Source organism: Dermacentor silvarum, chromosome 11 (genome assembly GCF_013339745.2).
Source record: "Dermacentor silvarum isolate Dsil-2018 chromosome 11, BIME_Dsil_1.4, whole genome shotgun sequence".
NCBI classification, from domain to species: domain Eukaryota; kingdom Metazoa; phylum Arthropoda; class Arachnida; order Ixodida; family Ixodidae; genus Dermacentor; species Dermacentor silvarum.
The window spans coordinates 102,030,764-102,051,303 of NC_051164.1; the positions used below are offsets into that span (position 1 = coordinate 102,030,764).

A 20,540-nucleotide genomic window follows, 5' to 3' on the forward strand; every position below is an offset into this window, starting at 1 on the left:
GTTACGGCAACACATTTGAGAGAGAGAAAAGAGAGAAACGTGGTGGGAAAGGCAGAGAGGTTAACCCGAAAAAATTCAGGTTTCCTACCCTGCAACATCTTTGATTACGGCTATAAAAGGTAACGGCAAAAAGCAACGATAGAGATCTATTCTCCAAGAGTAACAGGTTAGAATTCGTTGAATTTTGTGTACGGCTGCAGTGCCCTAATGTAAGGTGGGGCAATTAACTCCTGGTGCACTTGTGCCTGTAAACCATCCCAAGAGCGCAAGTTCCCCGACATCCTCGTGGATACCACACACCGACGTGATTCGTTTATTTAAGCTCATTCGTAAAACAAAAATAAAGCGAAACCTGAAGTCTCCATTTTCTCCCGTAAGGTGCGTCTGTTTCAGGCGCAAGATTACGTGCTTCTATACCAATGTTCCTAACCCCAGGGAAATTTCCCTAGATCTAGGGAATTCGTGTCGTCTTTAGGGAAAAAGAAATTTTGTCAAAATCCAGGAAATTTTTCGCTTACACATGGAGGAAAGTAACCACTGTCGCGATGAAACTACAGAGGTGACGGCGTGTTTTGACTTTAGTCCCCGCGAATTGCCTTCGCGTTGGAATGCCAATATAACTTAATTTTAATCGTACAGCAGCTCAGTGAACGCACATTTTCAAGTAAACGACAAGGTGTGGATGCCCTGTGGCAATTAAACAGATCACTCTTACTGAACTATTGCCGTTCGTACCTAGCTGCCTACCTAGCCAAAGGAACTGTCCGTATTATGAGCGCAGAACCGAAATCATACTTTAAGAAATGTATTGAAAAGTACAAGTTAGCCGATGCGAATGAGCGGAGCCGTTGAGGCTGGCTTTCTTGTGCAGAACACACGGGCTCCTTGTCGTCGCGTACATGCAGCTTCTCTACTTTTGGCTAATCTGCGTTCTCTTACTCCTCCATAGCAGTATAGAACGTAGTACTTTTACAGCCAGGCTGTATATGGCTACCCCGAGAACTTTTCTGTGTCCGTGCGTCTACACCGTCACGTCGACAAAGAAAAAAAAACAATTTTTGTCTCTAGAGCAAGCGTAATCTTGAGTTTCCGCGTAACAGAATTGTGTTTTCTCGTTTGTTCAAATTACAATCCGACGCTATCATGTGCGCAGGTTGCGTGTAAGTCGTACTTTACAAATTTTGTGACGCACTTTGAGCAGTTGGATTAGTTCGATAACGCACTTGCACCAGGGGGGAGGTCTCCCAGAATGAGGATATATGCTGCACTCCAGAACAGCTGTGCGCGTGCGCGAGTGACGAACGTGTGCACACGATGTATCTGTGCTTGATGAGTGGGCGCTCTGTCCGTTGCATCGGTCGCGCAGAGTGTGCTGCGACCGTAATCGACATCGGGGCAAGACTTAACATTTACAGTGACGTTCACTTCGTGAACGCGGGTTACGCGTAAGCGTATGGAGGCCGCGAACGCGCACCGCGGCGTCGAAGCACCAACGGAAGGGTCGCGAACGAGGTTGTGGACGCCACATTGATCTCCACGGTGCGACGCCTTGTGGTGCTGGCGCTTGTGTAACGTCGGCGACAGCTTCGCTGTACGTCCAATTGCACAGGGTGGAATGGAGGCGGAAATGTTTTTTTTTTCTGCTTTTCTTAGTTTCTGCAAGCACACTCACAAAATAATGTTACTTTCATTATTATTATTATTATTATTATTATTATTATTATTATTATTATTATTATTATTATTATTATTATTATTATTATTACCTCGTGTCTGATGGTAGCCAAAACGTCTCGATAGGAACAATTTTGCTTCTACGTTTGACATTATCGAGGTGTGCGCGAATAAATGCTGTTGTAAGCATTGCAACTTGCACTGTGACATCATTTCAGCTTAAGCACAGTGACCAATAAATTCTTTCAAACGAATGCATAAATAAGTCTTCAAACTAAAATATTGAGTATTTGTATGACACCGTGCGCAGTTTATCTTACAGAGAACATACTCAATAACCGCATTTTGTCTAAATCTAGGGAAATTTGGGGAATTTTTCTATCCGAGTTAGGGGAAAATTAGCTTCGGAGGTTGGCAACTCTGTTCTAGACTGACGTTGGTCGAGAGTGTAATAGCTTAGGCGAGTTGGTAATGCACGTCGACTGAGTCATGGCTTCACCATATTGAGACTCCACTTCTCGCAGAGCAGCGCACAACAATACAAGGTCAGTCAAAGGATAAATTTGCGGGCCATCGAGTGTACGCTAGCTTTAAGCAACGGGGACGGAGGGTAGATGAGGAACGCTTCCTTGTCCTCGTTGATGGCCCGGATAATGTAAACATTATATTCCAACACTCTTGCTTTTCGCACATAGTCTAGTCGGGGCTAATAGCGGCGCTAGTACGCATACGGTATCACCACGTTCGGCAAGTCGTGGTCGGTGCATAATAAAGAAATGGAACTGAAAGCAAGGAATCCTTACATTACACCGCCCTATGTAGTACGCGTTGTCTACAGCTAACACTAGCACTATTATTTAGATTCATCTCCTGAGTGTCAGTTGGCACTTAATGGCCCCTCTCGCACCACTTTTGGTTGCAGGAAATGAAAGATGCCTACCTGAAGCAGGCGGACGTGAACGTGATCATTGTCGACTGGAGCGAAGGAAACGTTGGCCTCTACGAGAGCGCATGCGCCAACGCCAGGATCGTCGGCGCCGAGTTGGCGCTCTTCATTAGGAAACTGAAGGTAGGCGCTCGCTCTCCATGAAAGATGATTCTGCAAAGAGAGAGAGAGAGAAAGAGAGTGAAGCTTATTAAGCGAGTATTACAAAGCAATGCTTACGCCAGTTCAGTTCGTAAGCTATAGCCAATGGCGGCAATGAACACATTGGCAAAAGCGGACCACCCATGAGAAATAGCTCTTACGAACTCATGAATTCGGACACGGGGCCCGTATTCCCAAAAATCTCTTACGTCATAACTGTTCGCAATAACAAATGCCAGCCAATCGTCAAGTTGGAAATATTAATTAGCGGCAGCGGTCAGCCAGTGGCAAAAAGCATATCGCAATGGCAAATACGTATAGGTGTAGATCACATTTGGTTCAGTTATATGATGTTATGTGGTCTGTTAAGTATATACGCTTAGACATAACCGTATCGCCTGCAAAACGTATAGAGTGCAACTTATAAGTGCTACTTTTAGAGTGAAACTTATAAAAAAAGAGCCCAAACTGCCACTTTCGTGAATTCTTTGTCCGCTTTCACTTGTTTACGATACTGCGTGTGTCTCAGAGAGCAATTTGATGCTGTTATGTGCCTGCCTTTGCCGTTGTGCAGAACTTCACCAATTTCCGTGATATTTGATGGTCTCCAGTGCTTTGCTGGTGCTTTCTGTGCTTTTACTTCGCTTGCCCTGCGAAGAGGAGTAACAGTCACCAATTAAGGCGCCAACTTGCTTCTCCTTTAATTTCATGTGAATAAAAACAATGGAAAGCTTTCATTAACGCAGAGCAGATTCCCTGAACATGAGAATGCGAGGGCTGTTCTAATGTGATCGTTTTCGCATTGGTCGCTGTTCGAGCTCCCGCAACTCAGGACGGCCGTCGATGTGATACCGAGGTGATCGGCGTCACGGTGTCCAATGGGAGATGACTCTTACATTCAATAACTTTTGTGAGTTACGCATTTACTGGTTTGTTCAGTTGTAAACAGAGAGGGCAGAACCTCTAAAATCAGTTGTGACAGTTGATGTTATTCTAAACTTAGGGCTATTTCGACGACTGCATATCGAGGAAGGAAATAAACTATTATAAGATGGAATATCATGCACCAAGTGAGCCTTCTCGTGCCAACATTCCGTAAAACCGTTACCTTAACTCTTACTTACTCCCGTGCCCACAAACATCGTCTCCCCACGTGACCTCTAACTATCGACTGCGCTCGGCGGACTCGGCCCGTATGTTTGGTTGCCGGCAGGTTTATTCGGTACGTACTACCTCGCTTACTTTGACAACCGCTCTCCGTACATTTTTCCCCGACATACTTGTGCAACATGGGTTGTTTCTTGCAATGTACACATCATATTTCTAATCGCAACGTACGCTGCTGTTGCAATCTTTGTTCGCAAGTGCTCGTGCTGAGCGCGGGGGTGGGTGGCGCTAAAACCTTCCGTTACCTAACCACGTGCTGGGCCGACATAGGTGGGCTTCAAATGAGTCACGTGACGCTCCCTCCTGTTCCATTTCTCAGCGCATTTGCTATCTTTGCTGCAAAGCAAGGTAATTTTGCAAGTTTCAAGCTATTATATTGTGGTGGTCCTTTGTCCTTCAATTATTTTAGGTCAGCAAAAAGGGACGACGAAGGTCGAAACAACACGGGCAGGTGCATACTCAGATTCTTATCATTTCGTGTCACCTGACTCACGGAGAGGCCGATACTAGTGATAGTGGTGATAGTGGCGGCGCGGCTTCACGCGAGAAAAGACAAATGGCAAGAACAATGAAAACTTTAAATTATCGATACAAGATACAGCCCCTCCTCGCATGACTGACAATTACAATGCGGTCGACATACACCCGACAATGCAGCCGACGTACGCTCGATAAATCGTAATGTCATCATTTCTGTTCCAAATGCTCTTTCGTACACTTATTGATAGCGGTACGCTGAGTGCCTTTCCTTTTCTGCTTTTCCCGCAAAATATCGTGCATTGTGTCGCATGTTTTTGCGCATTTGCATCGGTGGAGCTGATAACGCAAGAAATCCCCCGATGTGAGATAGCTCATCCATGAAACGTGCATTTTATAATATATAGCTTCATTTCCTTTAAAACATTTTAAATGCCCTCCTTTTAAAATGATGGGCAACACGAGGACAAGGTGAAAGCGGGAGCCAATGCTTTGACAAGTGAACTTGTCTTAGGCAAGCCCAGTTGTCGAACCGTTGGCGCCTCATTTCACCTTGTTCTCGGTGTTGCTCATCGTCTTGAATTTGCATCTCCCGCATTCCCCATCTTGTCACTGGACTCCTTCTAAAACGCCACAATAAGATCCGTCAAATGACGGCGTAGGTAAAGAAAGGCCTAGTCGGAAAATATAGAATATTCTTCTCAATTCTGCGTTTTTAAAGTGTGACAGAAACTACGCAGCACGTTAGTGTAGTCCAATTTACACTATAGACTACATGCGTCGATTTGCATGAACCTACCATAACAAAGTATAACAACCCAACCAAACCTAAACTATAACCCTACGTAACCGAACTTTACCTACCTCAACGCAGCCCAATGTTAGCTAACTTAATCTTTAGATCCATACCAATGTTTAGTATTACATGCATACTAAAAGAAATTTGTTACTATGAGTTCACAGCTTGGATAGTTTGTTCTGCGTTGAATACGACAAACAGCGCAGACAACGCACGGGACAAGACATATAGGGTGTGTTCTAATTCTGGCCAGCATTGCAGGCATTCTACGTATAGACAGCTAAAAAGACAGCTACGTGCTGAAATAGTGGAACGCATCTGGGCTTCCATTTTGTGGTGAAGCCTTTTCTAGTGCTATATTCTTTTTCTCGCTTTTCGCGCTTGGCCGGCGGTCAGAGCGAAGCTCCACCCGCGATGTCGACGTGATCAGCCCGCCGTGAACGGTCCATAATAAAAATGGCATAGAATCGAACGGAAGGCATCTCTACAAAATCACGGCTTCTCTGGGATGCGGCGTCGACAAGGAAAAGCGATAAAAAACACATTATCGCTGTATTTTGACGCTTCGGGTGTGAGAACATATTAAAAGCACAACTTAGCCTACGTTAAGAGCGTAAGGCATCGTGGCTACATTTTTCTGTGAGCTCACAACTTTCCCACAAAGTTCCCAAGCTTTCTGTTTTGCCGCCATCTTGTTTGGACACAAAATTGCCTGCATCACGTTTTCTTAATTTTTTTTTATTTGGATGCTGTGTTTTCGAAGCTGTCTTCTTTGCCGCCTCCGTCAGAATTGGAACGAGACTTTAGATGGTCGCTATCCACTTAGCTGTCTATTTAGCTGTCTAGGGCAAGTATTGGAATGGAGCCATAATAGAAACAAGACTGGTACGCCGTGCCCTGTTTTATATATCTTGTCCCATAGATGAACTGTGGTTTTTCATGCAGGTGTTGGCTTGTATATATACAGCGATCTCATGCACTGATTTACAGGAGGCGTTCGGTGCCGACCCGAGGTCGATGCACATAATTGGCCACAGCTTGGGTGCACATGTGGCGGGTTACGCCGGCGCCAACACCACCAACCTCGGCAGGATCACAGGTGAGTTTCGAAGAAAGCAAGTTTAACATTAACAGCAAAAGAGTATTGGAAATTGATGCAAATACTGCGATTACTTTCCGTCATTATCCGTTTTTATTCCAAGAATGTTACGAGTATGTTGTACTGAAAATAAACTTTATTCTGTATATTGCTCTTATCTCCTTTCCTCCTCTTAGTGCTTGATTGTTGTTTGATTGATGTTGGATTTTGTTTTATTGTTCAATACCAAATCCTGACTGGGAGCTTACCACTGTCGTTTAAGAAGAAAAGTGTACGATCATTGCATTCTACTCGTGCTAACATATGGGGCAGAAACTTGGAGGTTCACAAAGAAGCTCGAGAACAAGTTAAGGACCGCACAAAGAGCGATGGAACGAAAAATGTTAGGCCTAACACTAAGACACAGAAAGAGAATCAGAGAACAAACGGGGATCGCCGATATTCTAGTTGATATTAGGCGGAACAAATACAGCTGGGCAGGCCATGTAATGCGTATAGGATGGACAACCGGTGAACCATTAGAGTTACAGAATGGATACCAAGAAAGAGAAGGGAAGCGCAGTCGAGGACGGCAGAAAACTAGGTGGGGTGATGAAATTAGGTAATTTGCAGGCGAAAATTGGAATCAGCTAGCGAAGGACAGGGGTAATTAGAAATCACAGGGAGAGCCCTTCGTCCTGCAGTGGACATAAATATAGGCTGATGATGATGATGATTATTATGATTGTTTGATTAACTTTGTGTTACTGACTTCCTATATTACAAATGTCCACATACCATTACATTTGTAACACTTCCCTGCTACTTCCAACATATATGTATTTTGTTGGTTTTTGAACTTACTTGTGCTGCTGTCGCTGTCAGCGTAACATGACGAAGTCAGGCAAGTTTAAAGTCTCTTGCCATTTCACCTAAAACGGTTTTACCAAATTGTCTTGAATAAAGACGAAATGAAGATATTGCGAATAACTGCAGGATAAATTAATGCATCATAACCACGAGAACTTCCTGAAAAAAAGTAGGTTCGTTGGAAAGAAGTACGATTTTGAGTGCTGAAAACAATCTGATTGTGAGGCACACCGCAATGGAGGACACCGGAATAATCTTGACCACCTGGGGTTCTTCAACGTGCCCCTAAATCTAAGCGCAAGAGTAGTACTTCCGTTTTGGCCCCATTGTAATGCGGCCGGAGCTGCCCGATTCGAACCCACTCGCTCCAGCTCTGCATAGCAACACCATAGCCACTAAGCTACCGTGGTGGATCATAACGTTCTCTATACGGCTGCGCACTTTTGAATAAGTGCTGCTTTTGTTCGTCCATAAATATCACTGCTAAACTTCTGTGCAAGTTCAGAACTAGCTCACATGCCTTCTATTATGCAATCTTTAAAATAAACTTTATTATCATCGGCACGGCGACACGATGATGACCGTTACTGGGTCGCTACTATACTACCACAGTGACGGGGACTCTCGATAACGTAGCTCGAAAATTGCTGTACTGCAGCTATATCTGGAAAATAAGAAATCTTAAGCTTTCTTTTAGTTTTCTTTCTCTACGTCCTCTACCGCACCCCCAGTACAGGGTAGCAAACCGAATTTTTTCTTCTGGCTAACCACCATGTTTTTACAGCGAAGCTGTCAATGGCTAGGATCCCTAGGATTCGTGGCGTAACGTCGACAGAAAACTATCATCATCAATGGCTCATAACAACAAATGCAATTAAGGGCTCATACCCCCGTAAGGCAGAGGCTACAAGCACTCAAGCAAAGTGAAGCGAACACTGCATACATTATTTGTAATCAGCGCATACAACACACAGAACGGCATACGTTTCAATAAATAACAAGCTCAAAACAAGCATCCGAACCGCGTAATTGAGGATTAGGCGCTCCTGCGTTTACATGCAGCGCGAAACACGCAGCACTCCCCGCATCCGTTTCCCAGTAAAGATTACCGTTGCGCAAGCTGCCGCGGCGACGGCAGCATGCGACGTGGGGAGAGACGTCCCCTAGCCTTTCGCATATAAAATAACCAGCCTATATCAACTGATTCGATTGTTGTTGCAGCACTACTATGGGCGGCGGCGTGCTGTCAAAACTAGCATTACTCCCATTACTAGCATTACTCTAAAATAGCGTTACTACCATTTCTCTAAAGCCATAAGGCATTGCATACCCCCCTCAGCAGTCGTAGCGGTGGTTCTCTACAGCTTCGCTGGACAACCACTTTTGCGGGGCCGGGATGGTGATTCAATTTCTTTCTTTAACTTTTCTCGCTGGTTATCTTTCAGATAGCTGAAATTCTCGCTTTTTACGCAGCCCTGGATCCTGCCGAACCAAACTACCAGAAGATGCCAGCCAGTGTACGCGTGGACCCCACGGACGCCGAATTTGTGGACGCCATCCACACAGATGCTCATCCCTATCTCGTCAAGCTGTGTAAGCCTTTGAGTTATTCACAGCCTCGAATGGGATATGGGACAAAAATGTCGCGGCGCTCTTCCTACGAGATCATAATGGCCAAACCCGGAATGGCCTCCCGGATGTAGAAGAAGGGCGTGCCACGTGAGGGGCCGATAATCCGTGCTTGCAGGTTCTTGCGAATCTTTGACGCTCCGCTTGGCTTGAGTGGCATGTCTCTACGTGGCGTGTGATATTAGCTGCAGCCGAGTAAGTCCACAACAGTTGTGCAAGCGTGATGTGATAAGGACTCTTGTTGCGTGGGTGACGCTCAACAATTTAACGAATGATAGGCTTCCCCCACCAACCCACAGGGAAACCTGCAGTGGAAGTTACGTAATCGTCGATAAAGGCCCATGAGACAATGTTTCTAAGAGACTGTTTCCCAGTTGATGATAACATATGTGCCGTAGAAGGAGCACAGTTAAACAACATTATGCAGCGATAACAGGGATATACATGGGTTGTGTTGAAAAGCAACAAGCAAAATGCTGTTGCGGACATGCTGTGCTGTTGGGTTTTGGTTTACTCTATAGGTGACGTTGCATGCTTGTAGACAGCAACAGGTAGGCAGCAGCAGGAGATCATAATGACAAATTAACTCGCAAATGATCATCAGGTAAGAGAAGCAGCTATGCGGACAGCGATAGAAAATCATCTAATTGTAGGAGCTCATATCCTGTGGTCCCATTCAAGTTACTCCAGTGAATTACGAGGGTATGCGTGTTGTTGATGTTAATGCCGATGTTGTTGTTGCGCTGCTGCGTAGCTTTCTACATTCCGTCTTCTTATATGCCATCATACACTTAAAAATTCATAGAAAGCTTAGCTCGCTAATGTTCCCGGTTCACAGACGTAACGCATAAAAGGCAGTTCTCTCTTTTAACAGTCACAAGACCGATCTAAGTAGGATACGTACCATGGCCAGGTAATAACTGCTTTGAGTAGATTTCCTTAATCTCCTTTGTCTTTCCGAAACATTAAATAAAACAGTAAAGTCAAACTGAAAGTTTGCATGAACTCTATCGTTATGACTAACTTCGCAACATAAATATGTGACAGCCAATTATAAGAAATAACTTTATAAAGCGTCCAGTGTAAAAGAAATTGCAATGACATCATTGGTTTAAGACAGATAATCATTAGGTAAATGGAGTGTTTTTTTATAGACGTTCACATAAACAGTAACATATTATGAGGTGTTGCTCAGGAAATGACACTTTTTTAGGACTTACGAAGATTCGTTTCGCGTTTCATTTCATCAAATTTGTAAATTGCTTTGTGCAAGCAAACGGATGCCGATAATTAATTATCAGCCCAAAGGAATGTCAGCTTAAGCAATCAACATAATTAGGCCAGTTTTGCTTTCATTTTACCGCCCCACTTTTCATTCAACTAGATACACTTGTCGCGGTATGAGAGAATCCCCGAATTCCACCTCCATTTGAATTCAGGAGAAGGGAAGAACGGAAGGAAAGGCCGTTTGCATAGCGGAAACATTTACTTTCTTAATTAAGTGGTGGCAATTTACATCGAGACCGCTTTCAGTTGCATCACCGTGCTGTCTCCTTGACTCCCATGCAGGGCGCAGCGAAGGAATGGGAATGTGGGACCCCGTCGGCCACGTCGACTTCTATCCCAACGGCGGCGAATACATGCCAGGATGCGACACGGTCAACCGAGTCTGGAAGATATTTACTCATGGCGTTATCAAAGGTATACCCATTCGCGATAGCAGTTCGAAGACCACTCGTGGGTGGCACCGTAAAAAGAAGGGGAAAAAAAAGCTAGTTATGGTGCTTGTCGTATTCGGACTAGAAATATCGGATACGTTAACATTTCAATTAGGATTCAATCTTGATAATAATCTTCATAACGCTGCGTGGGAAACAACTGATCACCAAATCGCATTTCGTGTTCTGCCAAATTGAAGTTATGCTAAAGGGTAAAAATAACAATGGATTCGATGCACACGTTGGCATCTATGGGAAGCGAAGCTTTCAAGAAGCGTCCCGATTAATCCTGTGCAGGTAAATTTGATGCACCCTTTATTTTCCTGACATGTAACATGTAACCCCTATGCATTTTTTATGTCTCTGCACTGCACTGGTCATAACTTTATTGTTATGCAATGCTTTTGTTTATTCACTACACCACATGCACTGCATCGCGAAATGAAAACACCAATTCAAGCGGGTGCTTATAGTGAGATGTCAAAAGTGTAGCTTTCGTTATGTGCACTAGTGTACGCAATACGCGTGCGTACACCTGTGTACTTCTGTTGTAAGTAAACTTGCGTCTTATTTCGAGGTCGTGGGATGGAATCCCGGCCATGGCGGCCACATTTCGATGGGGCCGAAATGCGAAAACACCAGTGTACTTAGATTTAGGTTCAAGTGCAGGAACCCCAGGGGGTCCAAATTATTCCGAAATTATTCTTGCTGGCGGTCCCGTGTATTGCGCGGCTTAATCGTTGGCAACAATATCACACATTTGGGAATAGCACCTGCATTAGGGAGTCTACAGACGACAAAATCAATACCGAATACACAAAATATTCAGGCAGTATACCCATCCTTTGGGGGTCTTTATTGTCGTCAATGGAATTAACACTAAAGTACCGCGCAGCCGGGCTTCTCCCTCGCTTTTGCCTCTGTACACGCTGCGCCGTCTATCGGTGCGTGCGCGAAGTGCCCCTCCTTTTGCGAGGCCTCAGAGATTTGCACCGGGGCCTCCGGCGCAATCTCAGAGGCCCCGGTGCTTTTGCGGTGTCTCCGAGATTGCACCTAACGCTGAGAGTCGATCCCTCGTTGCCCATTGTGTGATTGTAACCGAAAGGATACAGCGGAGTGAAGCTGCTGTGTTCGGGAACCTAGGTTTAACACCGACCAGTACTGAAGTTTTTCAAGTATCTGTTTTTATTAGACAGATCGCTGGAGTAAAGAGGCTAAAAACACGATACAAACAGCGAAGTGGGGGAAGTAGGCTCAGAATGACACCGCATTTACTCGAAAGTAGGTCGAACACGAATGTAGGTCGCCCCTTACGTATATTGAACGCACCGAGAAAAAAGATTTATTTTGGATATAGTTTGACCCATAACACTTTTTGAAAAATGAAAAATTTGGAACCTGACAGATCTTTAATTGCCGTAAGCTCCGCTAGCAAATCACGCTAGTCAATGCCACTAGCTGCATCCTCGATGGAACTACCAGAGAAGCTGTCCTAGTGGGATGCTTCGCAGGCGTCCACGGCACCATTAACGACGTCGTTCCTCGGTGCCGTCGAGTGCGTTTAGATATGCAGTATTCCTTAAAATCCAGTCTGGAAATTATCCATGCTAGCTTTACGGCAGGCACGATGGAGGGACTCCTTTAGCTGGGTGCTTATGCTAGGTTTGTTCACGAATATAAGTCCAGATTCTTTGGCCACAAATATTGATTGATTGATTATTCTTTTATCCCAATACAGTGTGATGGGAGGTCAAGGGAACAAACCAATTAAGGATGGCTTGAGGGAGTCCTTCGACCCTATGCTTGCGAAGACAGCAGCAGAGGCACAACCATTTTGTTTACGTTGTCGTACACTTTGACAAAGCCATCAAATTAAAGACAACATTGTCATACACTTTGACGACACATCAAATTCAACACTATAGTTACTGCCTTACACAAAACCGGCACGCATTATTTACAGAACTTCACATCTTTTTTTCGGGGGTTTTACGTGCCAAACCAGTTCTGATGGTGAGGCACGCCGTAGTGAAGGGCTGCGGATTAATTTTGACCACTTGGGGTTCTTTAACGACAACGCAAGCACACGGGCGTTCTTGCATTTGCGTCCATCGCAATTCGGCCACCGCGGCCGGGATTCGATCCTGCGATCTCGTGCTCAGCAGCGCAACGCCTTAGCTGACTGAGCCACCGCGGTGGGTCATAACTTCGCATCAGCATCATACATCAGCACAAGTACTTTTACAAGGTGCACATCGTAATTACGATGTGGCACTTCAGGAATATCATCAAATACAAAACAAAGACCGCTCAAGGGGTCAGTTTTAGATTTTACTTCGTGGATGTCAATATCCTTTTTTTATTATAGTCATTTAGTAAACGCGGAAGTTTGTTGTGAAGTATTGGCTGACCATAACCAGTGCGAAAATACCGGAATATTCCATGTTTCTGTTGTTCTTGTGTTTTATGGAATTCTTTCCGACGGAGATTTCCTAAGCACATGAAAAGGGAATTATGACGGTCTTAGTTCAGGAGATATTCACGCAGCACTTTGTACTCGTATGTGTTTTGTGCTCTAACTATTGTGAACGTATTAAAGAGTTGGGCAGTAGGACGCAGAATTGGCACATTCTCAATTATTCTCAAAAATATGTTTTGCCTTACTAAGAGATGCGAGAGGATGGATTCTGTAGTAGGTCCCCCACACCAAAGAACAGTGATTTAGATAAGAATCAAAGAAGGAATTACAGATCAACAACGTTACTGTCTTTGGAAATAAGTAGCAGTTTCAATTCAAAATTGTGGTTAGCACCTAACTTCTGTGATATCGCATTTACATAGTCATCCCGTTGCAGAGAGTTTGAAAAAGGGAAGACCAAGTACCCTAATAGAGATAACTAGCTCTATCTTTGATCAGCAAAAGAAACAAGGTTACATTTTACAGCAATAAGTTTTTTTTTCGTATTTATGTTTAATTCGTGATTAGCTGTCAACCGCCTATACTGGCCTACCAACTGGCCTACACCCACACACTTCTAAGCAACGTGCTTAATTCTTCCAAAGCGGCACTGACAAGAAAAAACAGCATCTCATGAAGACGAAACAAATATACTGTTGTCAGCATAAATTATAAATTTAACATCTCAGGAGATACGAACCATGTCATTTATGCATAAATTAAAGATCAAAGGCACGAGAATACTATCCTATGGCACTCCTGAGATGATTTACTTTCTGTCTGATAGTATTTTAGTCGTCGATACAAACTGACGTCCTTTCTGAAAGATAACTTTTCAGTAGCATCACGGGAGGGGCGCAGGGATGCTATAGTGACTTATTTATCAATAAAATTTTATTATTTATGTAATCAAAGGGTTGCATGATATCAACAAAAATTACAAGAACAAATTGTTGTTCTTCAAACTTCTCCAATCTATATTCTTTGTGATTGAGAAGAGCAAGTTCTGTTGATCGATTTTTTTAGAAAAGCGTACAGACATTTCGATATCACGTGCTTGTTACAGAAAGGATATAGTCGATAAAAGATTTTTTTCTCGGAGCTTTTAGAGAACACAGACAATGACGACACGCGTCTGAAATTCGAAACACCTCTCTTGCTCCATTTCTTATAAAATACACTACACGAGCTACTTGCATTTTGGATGGGGCCCGTTGGAATACATAGGGTAAATACATATGTCAGCAGCTGAGCAATTTTATCGATTCCATATTTGGCTGGCTTTACTTTCAGCCCCTCAGCATACGCAGCTACAGCTGTTTTCCAGCTCCAAACAAACCGCACAAACTTCAGGTTCTACTGGTGCTTCTACAAAGAACGTGTTTACACTAACTGGATCTAAAGTAGTGTAGGATGCGCGTGGTCCACCGTCAAAATTTCTGTACACAAAATAATCGCTTAACACGTTGACCATAACATCGCTATTGACTAATCCCACCACGTAATATTTATGCAACCGGTCCCTCTTTCTCGCTCCGTCCGACAAGTGAATTCAGCTTGTTCCATAATACGTCTGTTCGTTTAGAGCAGGAAGAAAATAGACGAAAGTAATACATTTCATTTAACTTTTAAAGCGAAGCTTGTTATGAAGCATAGATTTCGGTGGCGTCCATGCATGCAAAAAACTATCATCATCAGCATTTGCTCGAGCGTCGTCGTCGTCTTCCGTACTGGCTCGTTGGCCCCCCTCGGGTTGCGCTCGTGCTCGGCACGCGCTCGTGCCACTGCTCCGCGTTCGTCGGCTTCTTCCTCGGCTGGCTCCGTTGCCGCTAATCATTCCAGCGTATAGTGTCACTTCTCTTCTGTCGTCGTAATGTGGAGGCCGCGTTTACGGGGATATGAGCCATCGCTTAAGGGGGTACGAGCCATTCATTCTCTTACGTAACGGACGTATTTAATTTTGAAGCAATTTAATTTCGAGGAATCGCGAGCGGCAATGGCGGGCGAATGCTGCTAACCACGCCGCCGAGCAAACTCGAGACATCGAACGCAAGCGACAACGGCCGGCGGCGGGGACGTCGTTCTCTCCGTCGCAGCCGTCGCATCGTGGTTAGCCTCACTTACCCCCATTTTCCGGTAGGGGAAGGCTTGGTTAATTTTTAAAATTCCTTATCTAAGGCATTTCGAGACGGCTTAAATGCACTTAGGTCTACTACTTTACATGTACGCATAAACTTCTTAAATAAACGATCTTTTTGGTCAATTTGGGCGCAAAGGCTCGCGCGCCATCTATGGCTTTCGACAACCTTTCACTGTTTCCAGACGTTCGGCAATTAAACGTATTTTTGAGCACTGCCGAGAAAAAACATACACACACACAAAAAAATAAACATCAGGTCGATAACTATCGCTTATAGGTCGACAATTCATTTTGGGTAACATTTTCGAAAAAAAGAAAGGTGTACTTATATTCTAATATATGTGGTAGTCGCATTAAGAAGACATTATTTTGTTAAATAGCGATTGTGTTGCCTGTACCAGGTGTCCGCGACGTCCTTAGCTGCAACCACCAGCGCGCCATCAAGTACATGTTGGAGTCGATCTCGAACCAGGACTGCCTGCCACTCGCCTACGAGTGCCGTACCTTCGAGGCGTACGAGTCGGGACAATGCTCCAACTGCGGCGCAGATGGCTCAAAGTGCGCAGCCATGGGTGAGCGTGCTGTAGAGTGGAAACGCTTCAAGAAGGACGAGCCGACACCAATGTTCACCGTCACCAACGCTCACAGCAAATTCTGTTGTAAGTGAAGTCTCCTTGTCCGTATAGGTGGGCAGCTTGGCGAGTTGGTTAAGAATAATTGTGTGAAACATCAAGGGTGTGCGAATATTCGAAATTTGAACTACGAATCGATTAGTGGTTATTCGATTGGAGAATTCACTGTTTGAAATCGTCGGATATTCGTTTCTGTTTGAGTATACGAGATGACAATGCTATGCTTAATATCGCTAATAGTAAGTCCCAAGGAAGAGAGACCGATGAAAGTTATGACTGTTCCAAACGACGAATGTTTCCTTTTTATTATGTTGTTTATTCTTCTTTGATGCACCAACAAATATTGTGTAAGTGGAAACTTTTCTTGCTTTTTATTTCATACTTTTGTGCACACAATTTAGTTGTGTCATTCTTTACGCTTATTTTTTTGTATTTTCCGGTATGTATATTTCCGTGCCCACTGAAAATGAATGCCATGAAAGGGTGTGCAGACCACCTTCAAGGCGCATTACTTGTGGATTTTTGTCTGTGCGCCTGACATCATATCATTGATGTCAAAATAAAAGCATTGAATTAAATTGATTCGGCTGCAGGAGAGCGGCGGTGATGTCCCACGGTAACCATTTCCTGAGCGAACGCACTGGGCAGACAGCTACCATGCAGTAACCATCAGTCATTCAATAAGAATTCCTCTCTTTTAGGCAGCCTGTATACAAATTTGTTGTTGCCATTTGGGCAAAGCAGTCTATTATTTAACAAGTCTCACCATAATGGCATCCTTAAACAACATGCAGTGCTCTAGCTTCCTCTGCTTCAACGAACACAACACTCTGCGGAAATTGGTGCCGAGCTGTTCCCTAGTTTCATTACTGTTACTGCCATGGTGCGCCAGATAAAAGAAAGCTGTCGTTTCTCATTTACAAGCTGCTGAGTTGTACTAGATGTCCAGTGCTGAACTGCATTGTATACATGTAGCCAAATTATGTTATTAAGCCGAATTTTTTTTATCGATCAACGGCCAACGGCCACCTGGACTGAGGAGACCACCCGCCTTGGGTGAAGAAAGAACTCTTTCTCACTGATTCAGATTATGAAACGTTCGTTCTCGCTCTTGAGAACTACGCACAAGCTTTATTTTTCGCTTTGTATAGAAATGAATAACATTCGAAGCAATATATATATATATATATATATATATATATATATATAATGACGGTATTTTTCTGAAATATTAGATTGGATTCAGAGATATCCCTATTCGAAACCCCTACTTGAAATGGATCTTACAAGTGACAACAGGATGGTTAGGAACGTTCCAGTGAATGTAAAATAAAAGCTGCAAAGCGAAAATTTCCGCGGTGTATAGTTCATGGTATCTCCTAGGCGAGCGTGAATATCAGTGCAAATAATAGTGAAAGAGGCGATATCAAGAGAAGAGTTGAGCAGTAGGAGTACGTCACGTCCAAAAACTGCGCGTTGCCTCAAGTGGCCCCACCGAACATGCAGAAGCCACAAGCCACAAGATGGAAGGGGTGAGTGCTTGTGGCAAAACAAAACAGGCTCACCTCACGCCCGACGACGAAGTGTGCGCATATTGAGGCCATGTCGTCCCGGAACTGCTTACACTAAGCAATTTTATGTTTGCAATAAGCGTGTGTCCTCCCCAACGTGTTCGTGCGGTCACGACTACGGGGACGTACCACCTACTTCTCGAATGTCCGAAGCACACTACGCGAAGACGGCCGCCTAGAACAAGAACTCCGTTTAAGTGATTCACATCAGAACTTTGTTTACTTGATTCAAAACAAACTTTTTCACTTGCCAAAGTGTTAGGCCCATGACCACCAAACATAATACACCACAAATCAATCAAATCACTTCAACGCTTCTTTGAAGACGCTGCCATTTGGGATGAATATTGATTTTAACGCATCATGTGTAGTGGTGTCGCATTCGTGCGTCTGAAACTTCCGTACCCCAGACGTCCGCAGACTGTTTCAACAACAACTGTTCGAGAGAGACTTTTACTCTTGTTGTCGATACATGTCTTTCTGTTTTATTACAGTACCACTAAATGCAAGAATTTATATGTTTATTTTATATTTATCCTATACTATTAACTAAGAAGAAAGAGGCACCCGTCTCCGGCCAACGGCAACTACTCCTCTGTTTATTTTCATCAACAATAAAACAAAAATTAAACAAAAAAGCCTGGACACTATATGCAAGGATGCTCTTATTCGTTCTCAACTATTTAGTTACTGCTAGAGTTTACGCTCTGTCCTGTCTTTTCTCTTTTTCCTATGTCGTATTTTATTATGCTTGGCTGAGAGGGGAGTAATGCTTGTAAGTAATAATGAGTTGACCTCGTTTAAACATTTGCGTGCGTAAAATACTACTTTTTTTCAACTTCCATGGCGTTTCAGTGTTCCAGTATGCAGTTACGCTAACTACTGGCAAAAAAGTACAATATGGCAACGGCAGGGGTGTCGTTCTCCTGCGAGAAGAAGGCCACGACGAGAGCATCAATGTCAACGAAGGGTAAGAGTCATCACCTGCTCCTATAAGCAGTGTTGCCAACTTCGCTTGGAGCGTGTCACTACATTGAGACCAAGACAACGCTAAAGTTTCTCTTAATTTTGCTGCAATGCCACTAAAATTGTCCCTAGAACGTTCGAGCGCATTAAAAAAAACATAGCTTGCTTGACACACCGTAATACTAGCTAATAACCCGTAAAGCAGCTACCGAAACGTTTCACGTAAGTCTGGTGTCCGCACATCTAATGAATAAACAGTAAATTGACCAGCAGGGAGGGCTTTTACTTCAGTAATATGGTTATGAAACTGCGGATAATGATAGCTTGCATTCCGTGCTTACATTCAGATAGTACGGTCAAAAATTCCGCCTAGTTCCAAAAGGACACGGTAACCTGGTGCCGAATTGACAAAGTTTTTCGTGCGTAAGTTATCTTTGCTAATGCCTGGCGGCCTACGCTATTATTATGTACAGGATCAGGATTGCCCGGAATCTGCCCTTGCGAACGCGCGCATGGTGATGTTTTTAAAACAGCGGTTACAATCGCGTGTCACAGCCAATTTCGGTCGCCCACTTGAAGCTTTGGAATATTAAAGGGCGTTCTATTAATTCAGGTGTGAAGCAAGTTTCTAAGAAATGTAGCTGAACAGACAAGAGTGTTGCTAAATCTAGCGACAAAATTTCTGAAATAGTAACACTGACTATAAGCGAATAGAGGGCCAAGGCATTGCGTACGGAGGTATGGTCACTGGCTTAGAGGGTGCGTTATTAAATTGAATTGAATTATTTGACCCACAAGGATAATGGGGCCGAATATGAAACTAAACAAGTTTGACTGCAGCCCACGGCGCCAGCATACGCATTGACAACAGGGAAAGTGCGCATAATTAGAATAGTAACAATACATAGCAGTCACATCTGAACAAAAAGAAAGGCTTCAGTGGCATTGGCGGAAAAAAAAGAGGTACAGATAGTGAATTACAGAGCACGTAGGTCTAATTTAGCCATACAAAACGCAACCAGACCTATAACAAGTATTTATCACAAGAACAAAGTTAAAACGAAAAGTGCAAAAATTTATATAAAAATTATATAACCCCACGCATCACTGCAACAAACGCAAACAATAAAGAAGTTCGACAAAGGTGTCGCAAATGGGTCGATATTATCCTGCTGCAGAATATTTAATAGGCTTGGCAGCTGATACGAGATCAATGAACATTCAGCAAGGCATGTGCCGAATGTTGTATAACTTTGAGTGTGAGGTATGTATATAACTCAGAATTTCAGAATTTGCGGTAGCGGAGTGGTGGCGACGTCTGTCGTTGTTAGGATGAAACACGGCGCGCGCCTTCTTTCTCCGTTACAGTTTACGGTCTCTCAAAAGATAGTGGACTGCTGTTCGAAGCCAAATCAGAATGCCTCATAAAACGCTGTGCTATAGAAGAGAACTAAACGATTATGAGTATATATGTACATGAGCAGCGTGTGAAAATAGCACTGAAATCAAAGGGAATACATTGTTAGTATGTCGCAGTGTCTCTTCAAAGGTCAGTCAGGACGTAGTAACATTGCCCGAGGCCTTGGACTTTATGGATAATACAGGAATGATTAATGAATCTGAAAGAAAGGAGCGAGTGAATAATTAACAATGACAATATAAACCAGTTAGTGAATTTATGGTGGATAGCTGCAAAATATGGCTCGAGTGTTGGGGGCGCAGAGTAGGAAATATAAAGAATTAGATATTTGGGCAATGAATGTATATCAGGCGGTATGGACAAATGCATCAATTTTTTTTCTTTTTACAAAATCAGTCAATAATGTTAGGCTTCCGGCGCCTAAGTTGACAACAAAACTACGTCTTGTACGCAGGCCAATCGATTTCAATCCGCAGCGGAACTACACGTTCTTGGTTTCGTCGTCAACCCCAATAACCGGCACAAAGCAGGCTGTTCATGGAATACAGGACGACCCAAATCCTGTTCACCTACAACATTCCTATGATTCGAGTCTCCATTCGACCGATGACGTCAGCATTTACGGAAAGGTAAGAATGACTGCGACGATGAGCCGTAATAAATCGACATGCTTCATGGACAAATGTCTGTTTTGTCCATACATGCGCCGCAGAAGCCATAGTATTTCGAGGCCCTCAGCATCCTGAACAAGTGGGCAACGAATTTTGCTAGCGCTTTTTTATGCGTTCTGCGAAATGGTAATCTGAGTACCGAACCAAGCACACAAAGAGAAACTCGAGCAGAACACCCCCCTA

The 20,540-nt window shown here is 43.7% G+C and overlaps 2 protein-coding genes across 3 annotated transcripts in view; one reads left to right on the forward strand and one right to left on the reverse strand.

Annotated features, from left to right (window-relative positions):
- LOC119434109 (nucleoredoxin-like protein 2) overlaps positions 1-20,540 on the reverse strand; it is a 150,519-nt gene that overhangs the window by 44,024 nt on the left and 85,955 nt on the right. Inside the window, exon 2 of one of the 2 annotated variants that reach the window (XM_037701426.2) lies at positions 2,615-2,773. The gene's annotated coding sequence lies outside the window, so the exon portion shown is untranslated. The remainder of the gene's footprint in view (positions 1-2,614; positions 2,774-20,540) is intronic. The other variant, XM_049658931.1, reaches the window with a different exon arrangement.
- Positions 1-20,540, forward strand: part of LOC119434108 (pancreatic lipase-related protein 2-like) — a 29,398-nt gene that overhangs the window by 4,890 nt on the left and 3,968 nt on the right. Inside the window, exons 3-9 of the mRNA XM_037701425.2 lie at positions 2,597-2,743; positions 6,195-6,303; positions 8,626-8,745; positions 10,351-10,482; positions 15,499-15,756; positions 18,156-18,270; positions 20,141-20,315. Of these exons, the coding sequence (XP_037557353.1) occupies positions 2,597-2,743; positions 6,195-6,303; positions 8,626-8,745; positions 10,351-10,482; positions 15,499-15,756; positions 18,156-18,270; positions 20,141-20,315 (1,056 nt within the window). The remainder of the gene's footprint in view (positions 1-2,596; positions 2,744-6,194; positions 6,304-8,625; positions 8,746-10,350; positions 10,483-15,498; positions 15,757-18,155; positions 18,271-20,140; positions 20,316-20,540) is intronic.